This window comes from Perognathus longimembris, chromosome 5, assembly GCF_023159225.1.
Source record: "Perognathus longimembris pacificus isolate PPM17 chromosome 5, ASM2315922v1, whole genome shotgun sequence".
NCBI classification, from domain to species: Eukaryota; Metazoa; Chordata; class Mammalia; order Rodentia; family Heteromyidae; genus Perognathus; species Perognathus longimembris.
In genome coordinates, this window is record NC_063165.1 from 9,996,157 (window position 1) to 10,018,344 (window position 22,188).

The window sequence follows — 22,188 nt, forward strand, 5'->3', positions numbered from 1 at the left end:
CATAGATGTTGTTCTAAAATAATATAATTATGTCCTAAACTAGCCACTGATGATATCATTATTCTAAAAAGCAATCGTAAGTAAGGCCATTACTAGGAGAGAATTGCAGTTTTGACAATGGCGTGCATAATCTCCCAAGAGGGAACCCCAGAACCCCCTCATGGTTATTTCATTCATGTACCACATACACTTATAGATTTATGGACATGGGATGCACACAGATAATATAGGAATTTGATACCCTTTAGAAAAAAATATGTGTTTTGACATCCCACATATTCATGCATTTTCCATATTTTAATATTTTAGCTATTAACATTTTCTTAGAACTTTATACACTAATAATTCCCCAAAGAATATGATTATACATGTCAAAACATATATAAATCTGAAAATAGAGGAGTCAATTATGTCCAAGTTCAAAAACAATTTTGAGTGAAAGATATATTTAATTAAAGGAATTGACTTTAAAAATAGAGCTAAATTCAATGAAGAAACTGTTACTGAATCAATATGGTTTGCTGAACCAGTAAAATTTACTGTTAAAAACATCTTTTGATTTAAAAATAATTATATTATCAACTGACATGTTAATTAACACATCAGATGTTTGGAGTGGGTTTCTTTTCTTTTTTTTTGAAATCTGCCTTGTTTCTTTTCACTGTGTTAAAATTATTCTCTGCACTTGAACTGATTCAATTTCTTGGCTTTTGTGAACAGACTATGGTAATGGACTGACTGGCTCACTCTCAGATGAATTCTCCTCTGATTGTGGACCAAAACTGGGTGTGATTCAGTACTGCCCAGGAGTCCGGGAGTCAGTGGAACATTGATCTGTCATCTGCTGCTCAAACACATCCACAGTATGAAGCTGTCTGCAGCTTTGTCCTGTTTTCCTACATGAACCATTTCCTATAATCATAGTCCCTGGGGAAGACATCTTGGGATAACTACCTTGAGCCTCCACTGCCCCTCATGTGATCAAAGAAAACAGGCCTCTGTGTTAGTACGAAAAGGAAGGTCTTCTCAGGCAGCAGACACCTGGCTTTGAGACCTGGCCATGTCTCCTGCCTAAGTAAACAACCTCAGTAAGTTCTGGGTAGCCTTTCAGAGCCTGTTTGTTGGTCTGCAAATGTGTGTAATAATATTTTACAGTGGCATTCTGTTGACCAAATTAGATAACACATGAAAAGCTTCTGCGGTGTGGGAAAGAATGTACTATGTTGCTGATAAAAGGACAAAAGACGTTCTAGAATAATACTCATTCTGCCTTCTTTTTGCATTCATTTACATCATTAGCTACAAGGGCATCGTTTTGGGTTGTCTCACTGGCTTCTTACCTGGCCACTGTGACTAGTGTGATGGAATCATCCAGGTGTTTTCCAATGGTACATAGTCTTCTTCCCTGGTTTTCCATTCTCCCATCTGAAAGCTGATAAATATTCATTGACACGCAAATTACGTTTACCTCTCAGCCATGCCTCGGTGGGCCTGTTGGGATTGCTGCCCTAATTACTGAATTTCTAGATTCTAAGCATATGCGGCTCTCTGTGCACCTTCCCGACCCAGTTAGGAATCCCACTCACTGCAGGTGGCCCGTCCTGCCTGAGGTGCTGAGGCACTCAGTATGAGGAACGCCTCACTCACCACTTTTAGTTTTCTCTGTAACATCCAGTTCCACGGGCTTATGCTCTTCGGGTGGGGCATCTGAGGACAAAATGCCAGTCCTCTTACCCTTACCACCAGGCTGCTGTCATGCCAAGTCTCAAAAGAGAACAAAACTAGCAAATTTGTAGTAAGGGGAGAATTCCTGTTCGTTCTCTACTATGGTTGAGATCATTTAGATTTTAGTAGGGGGATATATTTACTATCAAGGATAGAAGAGTCATGTGATTTTCCTTAGTCTCCACCCTTCTAGAAGCGAAACTAATATGGCATGCTGAGGCCAGAGTGTCAGGCCAATAAAAATATTCACTATAGTCACAATGTTATCTGGAATAACTATGACCTGCCTGAAGATCCCAGGATTACAATGACATACCTAAGTGTTACAAGGGCTTAAACGATTTATCCCAGAATGTGTGGACATTAAACACTTAAATTTCCTGAGTTAACCTTCTAATTAAAATTGTTATGATAACCAAAGCAGCATGTACTGGTGTGGAGGATAAGGAAGCTAGCTTTCTGTGTGATTATTTCATGAGTATTTTTCTTAGGGGCATTGGGCAGTGAGATTTCAACCTGCCTTGAATATGTATAAAATGTGAACAAAAACACATTTGGAGGAAGAATATTTGAAACCTAGGCTAATTTCTATTACATTACATATTGCCAAAGATGACTCAAGAGTTCCTATTCAGTACCAAGCCCTCCAGCACAAAACTGAAAAGGGAAAGAAGTACAGGTCGTTTCTTAGCACTATAAAATAGTTACAATGAGCATCTTCCCAGCTAAGAAAACATCTTCTGTCAAGAGGTTTTATATTTTTAGAACTGGATTTCTTCTGTGGATATGGAAAGCTCTGATCACATATATAATTTTGAGAAAGAGAAATTTCTAGAGATCCTTGGAATCTCACTCTTTATATTTCTCCACCAAACCAATCATTCATTGAATTGAGAAAGTTGCTGTTGTGCATCCTCAGGGTGCTGCTTCTACAGATTCAGCCAAACTATTCAAAAGAATGCACTTGTAGTAAACAAGTATAGACATTTTTCTTGTATTCTTTCCTGACAAATAATGCAATATGTCAACAATTTAGACTGCATTTACATTGTAGTAGATATTAGGTAATCCAGAGATGAGTTAAAGTGAATGGTAGAATTATTTAAATTATACACAGATACTAAGCCATTTTATATAAGAAATATAAACATCCTCATATTCTGATATCCAAAGGATGTCTTAGAACCAAACCTAACCCTCTACCTGCCCCCACCCCTGTGGATACCAAGAAAACACTACAGGGGCTGGGGATATGGCCTAGTGGCAAGAGTGCTTGCCTCCTATACATGAGGCCCTGGGTTCAACTCCCCAGCACCACATATACAGAAAACGGCCAGAAGCGACGCTGTGGCTCAAGTGGCAGAGTGCTAGCCTTGAGCAAAAAGAAGCCAGGGACAGTGCTCAGTCCCTGAGTCCAAGGCCCAGGACTGGCCAAAAAAAGAAAACACTACAAACACACCACTATGTACAGAAAAAAAGCAACTAGGAAAACCATATGGTTATTTTCATTCTATGATCTGCACTCTAGTTTTCACTCTGTCAATTATCAGCTATATACATACAGCCCTTGGCATATCAATATCCTGTCCAGGGGTCAGTTTTCTCATATAGTAAACCAGTTTTATCTATGTGTTCTCCTGATTTTAAGCAGTTGTTGAGAATTTTAAATGAGCTAATCTATTTGAAGTTGGAATGAAAGCCCTGCAGTCAAATGTGAGAGTATTATGAGATTTTTATCCCCCCAAAGAAACCCACAGGGCTGTATAATTTATAAAATGCTGTGAGGATTATGTAAAACTTTGCAAATGAGAGGAATTTTATGAAGAAAGCAAAAAAAAAAAAGTGATGTCCAGCCCCACACAGAAGACTAGCAACTTTCTCAGACAAGCATATTCTGAGCCACTTGTCTGTCGCTCAGCGTCTCTCCAAATCACCATTGAACCTGACTTCTATAACCTCCACCATGAAGGTAAAGAGGAGTGGCCAGGGAAATCTCCCTGCTTTTACTTTCAGGAGGAAACCAGGATCTAGGTAAATAAATAGAAGTGATGAGAATGATTTCAGATATAGCAATGTTAGCATTAGTAGACCTTGATAATGGGGATTGTCTTTGAGTGGTTGTAAAGGTTGAATGTAGGGAGTTGCTCTACTACTGGAATCACATGCCTGTTTTTGTTAAATTTTTGAATAGAATTGTATAGTTTTTTTGCCTACAGAAGCCACCTCAGACCTCAGTTCTCCCCTATCTGCTTCCCATGTCATTTGGATTATAAAGAAGATACAGCATTCCAAGCTTCTTGTTGAGATTAAAATCTCACTAACATTTTTCTCATACCACAGTTACCATAATCTCTGCTTCCTGAGTAGCCAGGAGTATAGGTGTGAGAAATGTACCCAGCCAATGAATGGAGAAAGCAGTATGACCTGAATTGACTGGGGAGTGTCAGGAGAAACATAGCTATTGGTGAGTGAAAACTGCTCAACCAACAAAAAAGAAGTGGTCTTTGAGATGAAGCACATGGCAAGGATAGCAGCAGGCCCTGTGCTGATGGTGACAAGGGAAGGTGAGTGCAGGGGGAATTGAAGACGTGCTCTGTGTTTGATTTCATAGACAGAAGCAGCTCTGATGTACGATGCAGTCTACATGGTGGCCATCGCCTCCCATCGGGCCTCACAACTGACAGTCAGCTCCTTACAATGCCATCGACACAAGCCGTGGCGCCTTGGACCCAGATTTATGAGCTTGATTAAAGAGGTATGTGTTGCTTCTTTACCACCTGGATCTCCCTTGAATTGAGCACACCTTGATTTGTCCATTTGGTGTGGGCTTCCCTTGTTGTTCAGTGGACCTGATGCAACTAACTGAGGAGAAGGCATTGTCAATCCATCTTCACACATCTCGCTGTTAGAATGTTTTCATGATGGTAATATTCACCAGGAATTTTCTAATACTCCCAAGTTCAAAGAAGGTACTGGATCATGGCTGCAAATCTCTTTCATTCCATGAAGTCACTTGCCATTAGCACTGAGCTAACGGCTCAGCAGAGTTTTTTTTTCCAGGACACATTAGGTCAACAGGATGTGGGGTGCCAGCAAGAGTCCCCACATTGTCAGGCCTTGATCCCAGTGGCCTCTGAAGACTTGCGATATTCTGAGCTGCACCAAGGATTTCTTCATCTTAATGATATAGTGATAATTTTGACCTTTGCCAACTAGTGAGAAAAATCTAGCCCTACTCGACACCTGCTGAGCAACACTGAAGGATGGATCTTCAAGGTATTTGAGAGTGGGGAGTTCTGGAATGTCCTGGAATTCTGGACTGCTATGACCTTGTCTTGTTCTATGAGGTGGGCTGAATATCCTTGGATTATCTCTGACTACAAAATATACCTTAGAGCATTTTCAGTCTTGATAATGTGAAATAAGGGTCTTGGGAGCAGCCAAGCTTGGTTGACTACACATTATACTCTATGAAATGCTCTAGAATTGAAGTGAAATGCTCTAGGTAGGATACCTAGGTTTACATCTCAAGTAACAAGTCTCATTTTCTCTTTCACTACTGGAGAAGAGTTTGGTGAGGAAAAGCCACCAGTGATACAAATAGGAGGAGACAGAGTATGAGAGAAGAATGTCTGCCACGTGCACTGGGAAGGTCCCACCCTTTGAAGTCTATTTCTCCTAGCTTCTTTCTCACTTACAGACTTTCTTTCTACTGTTCATTTTACTTGACCATTGAAGGATGACTCATCCACAATGGGGAGGACAAAACAGGCAGCCTAGGTAAAGATTATGGTCTTGGGATTCAAGTCAAGTTTGCTTTCTGAGGTGGGACTGGGGTGTGATTTAAGGAAGCACCCACTCCCACATGTGAATTCTGCACTTCCTGAAGAGGAATTCTTCCTTAAATTTTGTGTGTATCTCTCTCTCTCACCTCATTCTAGTCTACATGTTTCTGCTTGGATTTAAATGTATGCTCCCTTAATGCGATGAGCAATCTAACCAGGGTGAGTTAACCTCTCTGTGTCTGAGGTTTTTCATCTGTAAAATGGTGGCATAAAACCTTACAGCATTATATAGATAAAGGATAAAAACAATACTTGTGAAGAACTGTGCTGGAGCATGGTAAGAATATGAAAGTATTAGGTACTCTCTTACCTTAGGAATGCACCACTGTATGTAACAGCTCCACTCCGTTTACTGAGGATGGTGACAGGAATTTAAAATTGGCAGCAGCAACAACAACAAAGAAATTACAAATTGGCATGAAATGAAATGCTCTGTCTGACAGCTACATAAATCTGACATACTGTGCCTAATAGAAAAACATCACATGGCCTTTTCTTCTCCCCACAGCAATCATGGTTATGTCCTGAATCACCATCCTGATTACCTTGATCTTTAACAAGAAAACAGCTGGTTCCTTTTTATCTCAAACTAGTGCAAAGAGAGGCAGAAGCTTTAGAAAGCTTTAGATCAAACACTGGGAGGACTCCAAGTACCTTTTTGCTTGTACTTAAGTTGCATAAGAAGGTGAAATTACCAGGCCACATTTAGACATGTTTAAAGAAATAATGAGCTCCAAGATGAGGGACCATGTTCAAAGTAAGAAAGCATTTTATATTCATTCACTCTGAAGAGCAAATTTCACATTCTCAGGCTCCACAGCTGGGGGTAGAAAGAAGGAGAGGAGAATACATCAGAAATCTTTGTCACCATTGTTCTCGTTCTCTTTTGTCTCTAGAGTCACCATGCCATCTACTAGCTTTGGCTGGGTATAGGAACTTAGAAGATGGAATGGCACATGTTGGGGGTAATGGGGAGCAATGTCCCAGAGTGGCATGATGGGAATTATGGCATGACCTAAAACATACAAAGGAGAAAATACAGTGGTTTGTTAAGCTGAGTGCATTACTCAACTAAACTTTCCATGTAGTAGCTTTTTTTGGAAAACCTGAAATAAAGCACTTGATTCCTAAAACTTCATGTTACTTTTAAAAAAAATAATTATCACATTGTGAAGGAGTTTCTGAACTGGAATAAGAACTAGTGGAAAGCAGCAAGTCAGCACATTGAATTTATGGGATGAAGATCAAATCTGTCACAGAAAGTAAACTTGCAGAGCAGAGGTGGTGGCTTAATGCATTCATCCCTGATCATTGCACTGTATTCAGAAGCAAGAAGCTGTCCAGATGTGAAATCTCAAACTCACTGCTGCTCAGTGTTTGAGGCAGATTTAAAAGAGAGAAGGAACTTAAGAATATGTGAAACACGAGATGATTGTGTAGTATAGGATTTCTGGGCATTTGTAAACAAATGTATTTTTGTGGATTATTGATATCTACTCTAAAAGGATTGGAACTCCATAATATTTGTTGTGATTTCACAGGCTGAACTCACCTGAGTCTTCACACAGGATAGGTAATTGCTATACCATTCATCTACATTCCCAGTCCCTTATGTAAGTAATGCTAACTGGTCACCTCAATGAATAGCACCCTCTGCCACACAAAAGTAGAAATTTTACCTGGTTCAGAAGTGAAACATTTCATTGAAACTTTCTCAAGGCACAGGACAAAACCTATACCCTTTGGCAAGGTATAGAGCTTATATACTCATGTTGCTGCTAATCCCCTTTGCGTCTCTCTTATCTGTCCTGTCTTACGTACTTGCTGAACTTGCTCCCTGAACATGCCACATGATCCTATTGAATTCCCTGGCCTCTAATGGAAATGCTGTCCCTCTGTCATCTTTTGTGTCTCAACACAAGCACTGGTTTCTATCTGCTGACCCTGACTGGTAAATGTGGGCCCCTTACCTCTCTTTTAGCTATAATTAAACTGTCATGGGCATTTGCATGTCTAACTCAGGCTATAATTTTCCAGTCTCAATTCTCTTATTTTTGCACAATTCTGGACATAGGATAAACACCCAATGACAAATGAATTTAATTAGTAAATGAAGCAACAAAGAGACTGAAGAATATTCATTAACCAACCCATAAGTATGTGGCAGTGCTACAGGACACAGTCAGTAGCTGATATTATGAGCAGAAACTAGTCAGTAAGGCAGAAGGAATTAAGGGGCAAAACAAGCCCATCCATGAAAGGCATAGATTATGATGGGTTGTGAGCCAGCAATCTTAGGAATATAGCAACCTGTTTAGTTCAGGCACTGGAATCAGAGTAAATTTCAGGTTATTACTCATTGAACTTAGTCGCTTTGCATATATTTTTCTCATTTTCCTTTTCTACACAATGTCTAATCCATATGTTTATGTAGACTATATATTATTTTTTTAAGTTTTTATTATAAAACTGATGTACAGAGAGGTTACAGTTTCATACGTTAGGTGTTGGATACATTTCTTGTACTGTTTGTTACCTTGTCCCTCATACCCCCCTCCCCCTCCCCCTTTCCCCCCCTGCGGTGTTCAGTTCACTTACACCAAACAGTTTTGCAAGTATTGCTTTTGTTGTTGTTTCTCTTATTTTACCCTTTGTCTCTCAATTTTGGTATTCCCTTTGAATTTCCTAATTCTAATACCAGTACACACTGTTTCCCATACACTCAGATAAGATTACAGAGATAGTGTAGATACAATCACAAGAAGGTGATACACGAACATCATCAATAGTAGAAACTACAGATACACATGGGATGTTGAAAGTAGTTACAACTGTGATATAACAATCATTTCCATAAAATGGAGTTCATTTCACTTAGCATCATCTTATGTGATCATAAGGGTATAGCTATTGGGCTCTTGTGTAGACTATATATTATATAGTACATACGATATGTACTAATATATAGACTATACATAAATATTACGTAGTATATACTACATATCGAATATGTAAAACAGCAGAACATGTTTTCTTTTTAAAAATTATCATATTCAAATAATTATAAAAATAAGAGGGGGCTTCAATATCACATGTCAATTTCTATTTACAATGTGTTGACCAATCACCCCTTCCATCATTCTCCTCCCGTATCTATCCCCTCCTAACCATCTCCTCCAGATAGCTAGTTCTCTGTGCTCACATACATACACTGATTATCATGACTGCATTCATCTGCTGTTCCTTTTCATATCCATTGTCCCCTCTCCTTTTAGTCTTCATGCTCCTCTGTCAAGACATGGTTTGGCTTCCTGACATGCATTTTGTCAAACTGTTAATTGTTCAAAGAGGTTACACCATGGCATCTCACTCCGGTTTATATCCTACTATAGTCATTTTAGTCATACGTGTGTGTATACACATGTGTTTTTATATATGTTTATATTTTAAATTTAATATCTACATATGAAATGAAACATGAGTCCTTTGTCTTTATAAGCCAGAATATTTCAAACAGTATAAATTTCCAGCAGGTCAATCCATATATCTGCAAATGGCATAGCATTATTCCATTGTATGTGTATATATGTGTATGTATCATAAGTAAACATCTGCATATATGGGTGTATATTATGTACATATACACATAGAGAGGAAAAAAGATGATTAGAGGTACCAGAGTTTCTTTTTGTTGGTTAAAAGGCATCTAGGCTATTTCTACAACTAAGTTATTATGATTGGAATTGCAATAAACATGAGTATACAAGTACCTTTAATTCAATTTCTAGATTAATGGTATTGCTGGTTCTTAGCAAAGTTTAGTGAGGTTCTATTTAGAGTCCTTTGAGGAGTATCCCAACTGACTTCCATAGTGGTTGCACTCATTTATAGTCACACCAAGTTACATTATGATTCGTTTTGTTTCTCTTGTGTCTTTGCCAGTATTTGTTATTCACAATCTTCAAGAAGGCCATTATGACTGGAGTGAGATGGAACTTGATTTTTTTTTTTGCTTTATATTTCTTTTGTGACCAATAATGTTGTAGATTTATTACCCATATATACTGCTGAGATGTATCTATTTGGTTCCTCTGTTCATTTACTAACTTTTGGCGCTTTAATTTTTTGAGCTTATTACGTATTCTGGATATTAGACCCTTGTCAGATATATAGCTGATGAAGATCCCTCATTCTGTAGACTTTGTTCTTTGGTTTGTTGACTAAATCATTTCCTGTGCAGGTTTTAAGCTTGATACAATCCCAGTTGTCAATTATCTCTGCTATTTTCTGAGCTGCTAAAATTCTACTCAAGAAGTTCCTATATAGTGTTCTAGGTTCTAGTTCTAGTGTTCCCCTTCTCTTTTTGGTAGTATTTGCAAGATTTCAGGTCTTACATTGAGATGTTTGGGCAACTTGGATCTGATATTAGATATTAGTCACAAGATGACAGACGGAGACCTGGTTTAAATTGTCTGAAAATTTAATTCAATTATTCCTGCACCATCTGTTAAATAGGCTATCTTTTCCAATATATGCTTGGGGTTCTTTATTTAAAAATCACATAGCTGGAGATATGTGAGGTTATCTGTTCTAGAGCCTATTCCAGTGGTATTCAAGTACTAACACCAAGCTATTTCAGTTGCTATAGCTCTCTAGTATAGTTTAAAGTCTGGAATTATATTACTTCTAGCATTGCTTTTGTATATGAAGGATCACTTTGACTACCTAAGCCTTTAGTACTTTAATTTTATACTGATTTTTCTCTTTCTGGAAGGAGTCATATTGAAATTTTGATTGGTTTTGCATGGAATTTGTACATGGCTTTTGACGGTATGGCCATTTTCATAATATTAATCATTCCAACCTAAGAACATGAAAGGTTATTCTACCTTCTGGTGTCTTTTTCTATTTATTTCCTCAGAGTTTTATAGTTTTCTTCATAGAGGTTCTCACCTCCACAGGATGAGTAGAGTGGGTTTATGCCTAAGTATTTTAATATTATTTGGAATGAGGTTGCTCTCTTATTTTCTCTCTATACCTGTTCATTGTTGATATGCAGGAAAGTTGATGATTTTTGTGTGTTGACTTTAGATCCTGCTACTTTCTTGAGGAGGTTTATCAACCTCATAGTTTTGGCATGGTGTCTTTAGAGTCTGCTAGAAATTGGATCATTCCATCTACAAATAGGGATAGTTTAACTCCTTCATTCCCAATTTGTATGCTTTTAATTTCTTTCCTTGTTCTTACTGCTCTGTCTAGGAATTATGGTCCACTGCTTTTATTTTTATTTTTCTAAGAGATTCATTATTAGGGTACTTATTTGAGATCTTTTTTGTTGATGTAGACACTCATAACTACAAACTTTTTTCTCAGACCTGCCTTTGCTATCTTTCAAAGGTTCTGGTAGTTTGTATTTTTATTTTCATTGAACTCTGAAGAGTTTGGGATATTCCCTTTTATCTCTTTAGTGGCCCACTCATCATTTGGTGGTTGCATTGTCCTGCTTTATTTTATTTCTTGTATTTCTCTGATACATTTTACTCATTTGAGGACACTGTGTAATCTGGTCATTCATTTCCATGAAGTCTTTCCACTAGGTTTTTGTCTGTATTACCTGAGTTTATGAGCCATTTCTCAGTGCCAGTGTGATGGAATATCTCACATCTATCTAGTACTTTCTCCATTTCAAAACTCAGTCAATATTTACATACAGTAATATGCCATTGATAGCTTTATTCACACAACCAGTCATGTATAATACATATTCATAATATATGTAATAGGGGAACTTATGCATAGTATTATAGTGTTATAATTAAAGTATTAAGAATTTTTAAAAGTCAACAGAAGAGATATGGATTAAGAAAGATGATTTGGGAAGGGTACTAGTGGCTTATGCCTATAATCCTAGCTATTCGAGAGGCTGATATCTGAAGATTGTGGTTGAAGCTAGCCTGGGCAGGCAAGTCCATGAGATACTTATCTCCAATAAACTACTCAGAAAGACCTACTCAGAAAAAAAGCCAGAAGTGATGCTGTGGCTCAAGCGACAAAGCACTTGCCTTGAGCAACATGAAGGGGCAGAGATCAGGCCCTGAGTTCAAGCCCCAGGACCAGCATAAAAGAAGAAAATAAATAATAGATGACTTGGAAGAGAAAATGATAGGATGTGATAGCTGACTGCAACTAATACATCTGCTGTGGTAATATAATTCGCTTGTGAGTAGCAGTTTTGACGTCAGGAGTGGCATAAGAGTAGAAAAGAATGTGAGGGCAAGGAAGAGGGCAATGGTGTGATTACTAGTAGAAGGACTGAGAAAAATTAAAAAGAAGAGAAAAAAATCAAACAGAAAACTCAAACATACAAACCAACAAACAAAAACACACAAACAAGCAAACACAACAACCCCCAAACAGTCAATTTTTCTGTCTGAGTGGATGGCATAGATATATTGCCAACTAGGGCCTTTTCTCAAAATGATCCACACTCCCAGTCTCTGATCCCATTCTGAGTTCTGGCATGGAGAGGTGTAATCCTCTGGCAGACTAACAGTCTCTCTAAAGACCTCCCCCCTTGGCCTCGCTCTGGCCATGCTGTGCTGTGTGTCCTGGCACAGAACCAATACTAGGAAAGCTATGAGGATTCTCTAAGGCTCCTGTTTGAAGGGAGGAGTAACAGCTCCTGCCATTTTGTTTCCAGTCTAACTCAGGCCATGAGAAGAGGAGGGTCACCCAGCTAGCTATCATCTCCTAGGAATATGCTGTTCTACTCCACTGAGTCAGAGCTGACCTGGATCCTAAAGACACCAGCCTGGGAGCTCTGTGCTGCTCTTGTGTGCATCAGTCACCCACTGTGAAGATGGGTGCTGACCACTGGATTGACTTCCTTGCCTGCAGCCTCTGTTCTGTGGTATGGAGTTAACTAAGCACCCTCAGACACTGAGTCACAGGGCACACATGCTGTTCCATACTGCCTTTTCCTCAAGTCAGAATTGCAATTTTCTCTTCTGCCTGTGTGTTGGATGCATGGGTTTTACTAGGTTATATTCCTGGAGATACAAGGGGCTGGGGGAGGGGGGAAATAAAAACAGGAACAGGAAAGATCTGGTTCCCACTGCTGTAGAGAGCATTGTCTGCCTCAAGATCCTGTTTGAGTATGTTTTGTTTTCTTTCCTTTTACAGACTTAAGATTCAATAATTTTGATTCCCACTAGACCCTATCTGCCTATAATTTATGTGATCACCTAAACTGGCTTTCCCTTCTTATGTCATGTATTGCCTTGCCTTGGTTCATGGAGACATTGAATGGTGGCTATCACCAATCAACCATTTTTTTCCCTAGCAAAATGTTCATCATGCAGTTGTTGCTCAATGCAAGGTAGCTACTATCAAATTAAGGGTTCTGTTAAAATGTACACCAAATAAGACTGTGCAGATGTGAGGAGAAATACAACAGGGCACAGGAAATATTAAATACATTGTCAAGCACATTATAAGCATTGCTTCTTATTATCTATTAGCAGTCTGGGTACCATCATGATAGTTACTGGAATCTAATATGAGACAGAAGTTGTTTGCCAAAAAAAAAAAAAAGACAGGATTTAGTAGGGAGAGGTCAGGAGTAGCATCAAAAGAAGCATGACGCATACAGGAGTCCAGTTCAGTGACGCCAGAAACTGAAGAATTGTCACTCATAAGACCAGACAGATAGTTGTTCAAGAAAGGTGAAATGATATTAGGTAATAACCAACTGGGATTAGCATTTTAGTCATTTCAGGATAAATTAACAACTAGCTGAGTGCTGAAAGAATTGGCTGTGGGGCCATCAGAAGAGGATCTGTGGCAGGAGCCAGCTCATTGGGGTATCTGGATTGAAGACCTCTAATCACAGGGCCTGTGAAGAGCTCAGAATTGGGCATAGGATAGGGAACTGAGGATTTTAGGATAATATAATATTTATAATTACTTTTAGGAGTCTCCCATCTTCACTTAAGCTGATTTAAACTGTTAGTTCATTGTCCCTAAAACTCCTAACAAAACTCTTAAGTTCCCTAAGCCTCACACAGTAAGAGGCCCAGCATGGAAATTAAAGTAGAATTTGGCTGAAAGGGCATGTAGTCAGTCCTATGTAAGAGAAATGAGTAGTATCTTTGAGTCAATAGAAAGAAAAACTTGGACACTGTCTTCTGAGTTGAGAAATTCAAATTTAATTGAAAACTAATAGGAAGCCACGTTTATTGAGCCAGAGACAAAGTACATTTCAGATAGTTTATCTGAGCAGCTTTGTGTCAGCTTGACTGAAACAGATAAGCTCACAAGGATTATTGAAGAAGCTATTGTTGACATGTTGGTTTAGAAGTGATCATCACTCATAAAGAGCTGGAAGGAAAGGAAGGGATTTGTTCAAGAGAAATATACAAGTGTTTCTTTGAGCACAACTCTAACATTTCCCTCAAGCTTAAATCCACCCAGTCCCTTGCCAACTGGGAATTTCTGCATGGATATTTTGCTATCATCTCCATACTAAAAAGGGCCCCCAGTCCAGTACATTCTCTACTAAATCTATTATTGCAAAAATAGGCCCATTCTCAATTAATGATGATGCCACTGGTATATCAAATGAACACAATTACCAAGACAGCAAAGCCAATTTGTTTGTGTTCCTATCCCTTATTTAAAATTGCTCATGGAAAATCTGGACACATCCTTTGACATGTTTGTATATTTAAGTTAATGACAGTCTTTGAGTTCCTTTATGTTAAAAGCCAGCCTCAACTTAATGATAAAAATATCTAAACAGAGGAGGAGGGTGGGTGGGAGGAAAATGAGGGAGGAGGTAACAAATTGGACAAGAAATGTACTCACTGCCTTATGTATGTAACTGTAACTCCTCTGTACATCACCTTGACAATAAAAATAAAATATACTATTAAAACATCCAAGTCAAAGATCCTAATCAGAAGTCCATGTTGATTTAACATCCTATTTTCCCTTCTCAGAACTTGAAGTTTCTGGAAGACCAGAAAAAACAGTGAGGGTAGACAAAGAGACACCACCCCCCCTTTCTTCTGCCTCTGATTACATCTTCCTCACACCTTCCAGACCCCAAAAGAAACAGGACACATATTATTTGCCTGTACTGGCCTATGGTTTAGAGGCTTCGTAGGTAAATGAAGCTGATGCCCCAAGTCGGCCAGAGGGCTTTGGAGCATTTCTCCAGCCCCCACCCACCACCCTTTTTTTAAAGGACTTCCATTCAGTGAGTTCTTGTTGTGCCATTTATCCTGATATTTCTTTGACCACTTCCAGTAGAAGCTTACACGGATTTTTCAGCCTCTTAACCGCCAGTACTATCCCTTGTGTCCTTTGTAGGCCTTTGGCTAGACAGTCTCATTTACTCTAACCTAGGACATATCTGCCAAGGGCCTCTGGATCTCCATATGGGAGGCAGGAAAACCCACTCGTTGTTGTAAATGTCTTTGCTGTAAATGGCGCTAGTCATGATGCAGCTGGCTTCGGATTAGCCAGCAAATCAACTGATCACCTCTAGGCAAGTCCATTTTTGTTGCTTGGGAGCTACCTCAGAGCCCACAATTCACCTTGACTTTTTCACATTTTCAGCCATTGGTTTGCATCTCTAACTGCAGTGAAACTATCACAGATTTCTCTACATGGGTCCTTAGGAAATTCACTCAATAAGAATAGGGTTACAAAGTGGCATCCTAAAGCCAATGTAGTCCTGCATAAAGGCAACAGATACATAGCCTCAGCGGTCACATCTACAACTTTTAGAACCACTACTATATATGGTCAAACTCACTTGGGTCCAAAGAGATCTAGGACAATCTCAGAGGATCATTTTATTTATGCTTTGGAACTTGCCCCCATTATGTCTCTTCTGGAATATTACAATAGACTCTGAATAGACTCTAATTAATGTCTCTTGGAATATTATCATTGAGACGGATAGACTCTAATTAGAATTTTGAATCTAAAACCTTTTATAATCAGTGTCCACATATATGAAAACAATGCCCATAAGTGCACAAGACTTGTGCCAACCTCTAGAAACACAAATCTGTAGTGGTTTCCTATACCCACCATGTTCCATTTCTTTTTTTTTTTTTAAGATGAAAAGATTTTATTTATTTTTTTTATTCAAAATTTTTATTATCAAACTGATGTACAGAGAGGTTACAGTTTCATACGTTAGGCATTGGATACATTTCTTGTACTGTTTGTTACCTTGTCCCTCATACCCCCCTCCCTCCTCCTCTTTCCCTCCCCACCCCCCCCCCACCCGAGGTGTTCAGTTCACTTACACCAAACAGTTTTGCAAGCATTGCTTTTGTAGTTGTTTGTCTTTTTTTTTTTTTACCCTGTGACCATGTTCCATTTCTATATATGTGAAGCAGAGACATATGAAACAGATATATTTCAATTTTGCTAATGGGAAGTCATAAAAATACCCCTTGTGTCTTATTTCAACCTGGAAATCTACTTCTTATTTTTCACTGTGGATTAACTCTTACTCAGAACTCTTTTCCTCTGGAAAGTGTCTTCTAAACTTCTATTTGGGGAGGGGTCCATTCAGTTCCATAGCTCCTGTCCATTGCTATGATAGCACTGAACATGTTTCATTTGTTTTTTGTTGTTGCTGTTGTTATTTTGTTTTGTTTTGTTTGCCAATCCTAGGCCTTGAACTCAGGGCCTGAGCCTTGTAACTGGCTTCTTTTTGCTCAAGGCTAGCACTCCGCCACTTGAACCACAGCACCACTTTTGGACATTTTCTATATATGTGGTGCTGAGGAATCAAACCTAGGGCTTCATGTATATGAGGCAAGCACTCTTGCCACTAGGCCATATTCCCAGCCCTCATTTGGACACTGGAAGATCTTGCCCTGAGAAATAGGTAAAGTCAATTTGTTCTTGTGTCCTTGGAGATCTCAACTCAGTTAATATCAAGCTAAAATCAAGCAAACTCAAAGTTTGCTGAACTATTACTTAATTCGAACTTTATAAATTGATCCTAATTGATCTATTCTAAAATAAATTTACTACCTAAGAATGAAACTTAAAAATGTCAATATATGCGGGATGTCTCTGAGAGCTGTGTAAAATATGGCAGTCTTTTTGCTGTAATTTTGCTATGAAAATGTAGTTTATTGGTTCAGTTTTTTTTAATATATTTTTATTATCAAACAATTGCAGAGAGGTTACATTTCATACATTAGGCATTGGATACATTTCTTGTACTGTTTGTTACCTCGTCCCTCATTCCCCTCTCCCCCCTCTTCCTTACTCTTCCCCCCCCACATGAGTTGTTCAGTTGTTCAGTTCAATTTCACCAAACAGTTTGTAAGTACTGCTTTTGTAGTTTTTTGTCTTTTTTTACCCTGTGTCTCTCGATTTTGGTATTCCCTTCCAATTTCCTAGTTCTAATACCAGTGTACCCGGTTTCCAATACACTAAGATAAGATACAGAGATAGTGTAGGTACAACCACAGGAAGGTGATACAGGAATATCATCAATAATAGAGGCTACAGTTACATATGGCACGTTGAAAGTAGTTACAACTGTGATATAACAATCGTTTCCATAACATGGAGTTCATTTCACTTAGTATCATCTTATGTGTTTGTAAGGGTATAGTTATTGGCCTCCTGTGATCCTCTGCTGTGACTTGCCTAAACCTGTGCTAATTATTCCCTATAAGGTAGACCATAGAGTCCATGTTTTTTTTTTTTTTTTTGGTTGTTTTTTTTTCCGGCCAGTCCTGGGCCTTGGACTCAGGGCCTGAGCACTGTCCCTGGCTTCCTTTTGCTCAAGGCTAGCACTCTGCCACTTGAGCCACAGCGCCACTTCTGGCCATTTTCTGTATATGTGGTGCTGGGGAATCGAACCCAGGGCCTCATGTATACGAGGCAAGCTCTCTTGCCACTAGGCCATATCCCCAGCCCCTTATAGAGTCCATGTTTGACAAGAGGAAAATTGTAAGTTTGAATATATAAGCTTGATATTTAAACTCAAACTTTAAGGATATCAAATAGTAAAAAAATAAATAAAACTCTTCACTTAGTTAACTATATAGACCATAATATTTACTTAAACTTCTTCTTGCTAACCTAGTATTGAATGACTAGTTTCATGAGAACTGGGTAAAAATTCATATTGCTGAAAATAATTAACGTTACTAGAGAAGCATAAACTCTGTCATATTTTAATCCTCCCTTGACTTCACGGAGGAGTGCTTCTCATTATTGTAGGCCTCTTGATTTTCATTGCCAGAATGAGCTGTCCAATGGATTAGTTAGATGATGTTGGATCTGGCATGCAAAAGCATATTCTTTGGGAAAACTTCTACTCATACTTCTCATTCTGTTCCTCTTTAAAAATACCTACATCTTGTGCTTTGGTAAACACAACAATTTCTCTCAGTACCTCTCAGATTTAGGACATTTTGGTTTAAATAAGATTGTACCTTTCAAGTCTTTTCTTCAACTTCTTATGCAACTCTGGACAGCGAAGAGTGACTCTCATGGTTCATGGGCAATGCAGACAATTGCTATTACATGCATTGTTTTAAGTGTCGTTGTCTTTGTTAATGATTCTATAGGCAAACAGCTGAAACTGGGTATCTTAAAAAGAATAGAAATGTGTTTCCTACAATTCTTGAGCTGAGGTTCTCAACATCAACCAACTGGCATCCCCCAACTGGATGGGGGAGGTTTCTTGCTGTATCTTGACATGACAGGAGAGTAGGTAGGCAAATAGGAGTCTAGGTAGCCCTCTCTAACCATATTAAAAGAATACTGAACATCTCCTAAAGACCATATCTTTTAATAACACTGTGATAGGAAGTCAAGTTTCAATATGACTCTTGGAAAGGCCATAAACATTCAAAGCAAAAGAAAACCAATAACAAAGGCTCTCAGACACCTGTCCCTGAGACATTCAACCAGTGGCCTGGTGATCAAGCACTATCAGAAATGTTGAGAGGATGCAACAGCAGAGGGTAGGGTATTGAAATCATATTTGATTTTATAAGACAGCATCCAGCACTCATTCATGGCAATTTAATCACCTCCTCCTATTCACCAATTAATATCTGGCTCTTTACTTCACTGACTGAAGAATGAATGCATATGTCAACATGTGGACATGTGTCTAATTTATTTAAATGAATATTATTTCATATATCTATCTCACATCTATATGGAAGGATATGTGAATGATTTCTATGGGGGAATATGAGTGAATGTACATATATTTATACCACTACATACTCATCATTTTGCTGTTGCAATTACTCAAGTTTTGAAACATGTCAATGTTGATGCATATTTTATTACTTACTTGGTTCTGTTATTTTCACTGAAATTGTATAGTCTTTTCTTTAATTGACCCAATGGTAGGTCCATACTGTAGTTTGCCTTTTCTTCCCCTATGCCTAACTGGAAAGGTTGTTTTATACATCCCTGTTTACCCCATTATGCCAGATCGTTATCAGCAAGCCACAACTCCACATCCACTGACCTAATTTCAGCCTACCTCCAATTTATTAAAGAGAATAGGATCTGGTAGATGTGAACAACTTCAATTTCCAAAAGGCCACCAGCAAACTTTTCACACTAATTTCCTTTCTTTAAAACCAGTGGATGAGGTATAATGATTTTCCTCCACATTTCCCTGGGCGGCTGCCCATCTTGTCCCATCTATTACTACCATTCTTGCCATTTCCTCTTCTGATGAAATTTCACAGCTCATTGCAGGTGTTATATTTTCTAGAAAGCTTTCTCAACACCCTCCCATACATGTGTCTCTTTTTCTCACTCAAATACTTGTGGCTAACCATTACTATTGCATTTACACCATTTTACTATGAATATATTCCTTGCTCTGGGTCTATCTCCCCAGTACTCAGTGATTTTCTTGGATGCAATGATTGTCAAACTATTTTATTAACTTAGTGCCTAGCTCTCTTCCTGCATGCTGTGGATACTCAACATACCCTAGTGTTGAAATAAATAAATATGTTTTTAAGTGTAATATCTCACCCAATCAGCTAGCTAGAACAAGTTATAGACTCAGCCCATATGGAAACCCACATGTTCATCCTCTTATGTAAATATTGATTAGCTATAGTAGCGAGCATCTGCACTGCAAAGGAAATTATCTGGTTAATATCATCAAAGTAATTTTAGTAATTCAGGACATAATGATCTAATTTATATATTTTATTGATCACGTCATCTAGATAATTAGACAAAGGCCATATCCCATCATCTCTTTCACCCCTATAAGTGTCTCTGATTTGTGATCCTATTCATTCAATTAATTTGCCTGTACAGAAGCTAGTTGCCTCTATCTTTGAAAGCAAGACACTTCATGAACCAGAACCAAAGAAAACTAGTTTATGTAAAAGATAATCCAGGTACATATTCTAAGATAAATCTTCAGAAAATAAAAACCAATTTACCCAGCATGCATGGCATAGATAGAGTTAAACTCAGCAAATTTAGAGCTGGAAATCAAATAGTGGCAAGAAAAGCCATTATGTTTTAAAATTATGCAGTGATCCATGCAAGCTGTTATTGCAAGATAATGGGTTATAAACAACACACATAATAGTTAGAATAATTATATATTGAACAGATGAGAATATGATAAATGTATCATTTCACTTCCTGAAATAGCCAGCATCCTAGGAAGTTATGTGGTCTAAAGGTTATGTTTATCATTTCTTCCTGTTCTTAATGTTTATTTTCATCACCATTATTATGTACACTTCAAATTTGTTTTAAAATGGCTTTTCTGGGAACTCACATAAAATTGTGGGTGACTGGACATAGATTGCATTGCTTATAAGGAGGATGAATTTCAGATATTTGTCATTATATGTTATTCTGCAGACCTGAGTAAGACATTAATTGTATAGTCAGTCTACTTAGAGCTGTGTTTATACATTAGATATAAAGTAGGTCTCCTGTAATTAAAAATAAATTCAATAATGCCACAATAAATTGCACCTGTTAAGTATTCTATTCAAAAGTCAGGGCCAAGTGTAGAAAAATTTTGGACACCTAGACAATGTCTTCCCTGTTTTGTTTTGTTTTGTTTACTCTACTATATTCCCCACAGCATCATGACTTTGTGACCTTACTCCGTCATTCTGTGTTGAAATGCTATCAATGAATGCTAAATGGATGACTGCATTCATCATTGACTCAATGTATAGTTGAAGGTGTCACTGGTTTCAATGCACTTTCTCAGGCCAATGGGGAATTCCTAAACCAAGGCAGTCTTCAAAAATCACTTTGGAGTTAACTGAGGTGTAAGAGTTGATTTGGGGATGAAAGTAAGCCACGTCTGACTTCCTATCTGATACTGCCACCAGAAGAAACGTTTTCTAGAGCAGAGCACAAAAATCCCACCCCTTTGACCTTCAGATTGTAAGTGGTACTTGTTCATATCTTCCCAGGCGGAGAAAAAGGAGGCTAAAGGAATGGATCTAGCGCATGGATGTAGTGCACGTATCTGTTTTCTCTTCATTTTACTCTGCAGCCTCCCCTATATGTGATGGCTAGCGGGTAGTAGTGCCTAATTCCTTGGCATCTTTCCTCTAGTTTTCTCTTGCTATTGAAAAGGGTGTAACTTTTGGAAGTTGTGACTCATTCAATCATACTGCCAATAAATATTCTAGATACCTACCAAATGCACTTAATGGAATTTAAAACTAAGGGAAGTATTTCCTATGATTAAAGAATTAGCAATTATTAGGGGAAGAAATTCCTAGCATGAATAACTAACCTCGTTTACAATGATTACCTATAAACAATATGCAATGCACTATATGTAGTTAAGATGACAGCATAGTAAATAAAAGAACTAATGAAGTATGATATCAAGTTGACAAGTAGACTTCTATGAGAACATAGGAAATTTCAGAAATTCATTTAAATATATTTTCACTCTGAATATTTGTATGACCTAGCTTCAACTTTTCTCCTTTGATTTGGACAATAAGAACTCTTAGGGCTATACACCTTCTAAAATATAATTTAAGGGATGTTTCAAAATATAATTGTTGTGGTTTTATTCTTCATTTTTGTTTATTTTTATTAGTATATATTAGTTGTTCAAAGTGAGGGTTTTAACTGTGGCATTTTCATACATGCAGAAAAGATGCTACATGATTCATTTGTTATAACTTATCATTCTTCTGAACTCCCAGGCTATAAATAGTGTACTCACTAATGCATAAAAAAGTTGATTGTGTTAAATACTCATATGATCAATAAACTTCTGACTACAGTATATGAACCAATTAGCAAAAATTAGAGAAGAACTGTCAAGCACTGTCCTATTAATAAAAAGCCGATTTGAAATACAAATGAAAAGACAGGTGAAACATTCCAGTTGTGTTCAAGCTGCAGGAATATTGACACTTACAAGTCAGTAATTAGTCTAAAGCTGCCATGGTTCAAACAAAATTGAATTCAGATTTTTAAACACCATGCCCAGAAGCTAGGAGCATCATTTTATCTTGCTACATTTGTGTGTTGGCTCACACAATCACCTTCCAGAATTAAGGGCAGACAAACACATTGAAAGAAG

General features: G+C 38.0%; 1 protein-coding gene across 12 annotated transcripts in view; it reads left to right on the plus strand.

The window, feature by feature from the left end:
* Nucleotides 1-22,188, plus strand: part of Grik1 (glutamate ionotropic receptor kainate type subunit 1) — a 369,068-nt gene that overhangs the window by 268,059 nt on the left and 78,821 nt on the right. For all 12 annotated transcript variants that reach the window (XM_048346335.1, XM_048346337.1, XM_048346342.1 and 9 more), the window contains one exon: nucleotides 4,337-4,480. In XM_048346335.1, the coding sequence (XP_048202292.1) occupies nucleotides 4,337-4,480 (144 nt within the window). The remainder of the gene's footprint in view (nucleotides 1-4,336; nucleotides 4,481-22,188) is intronic.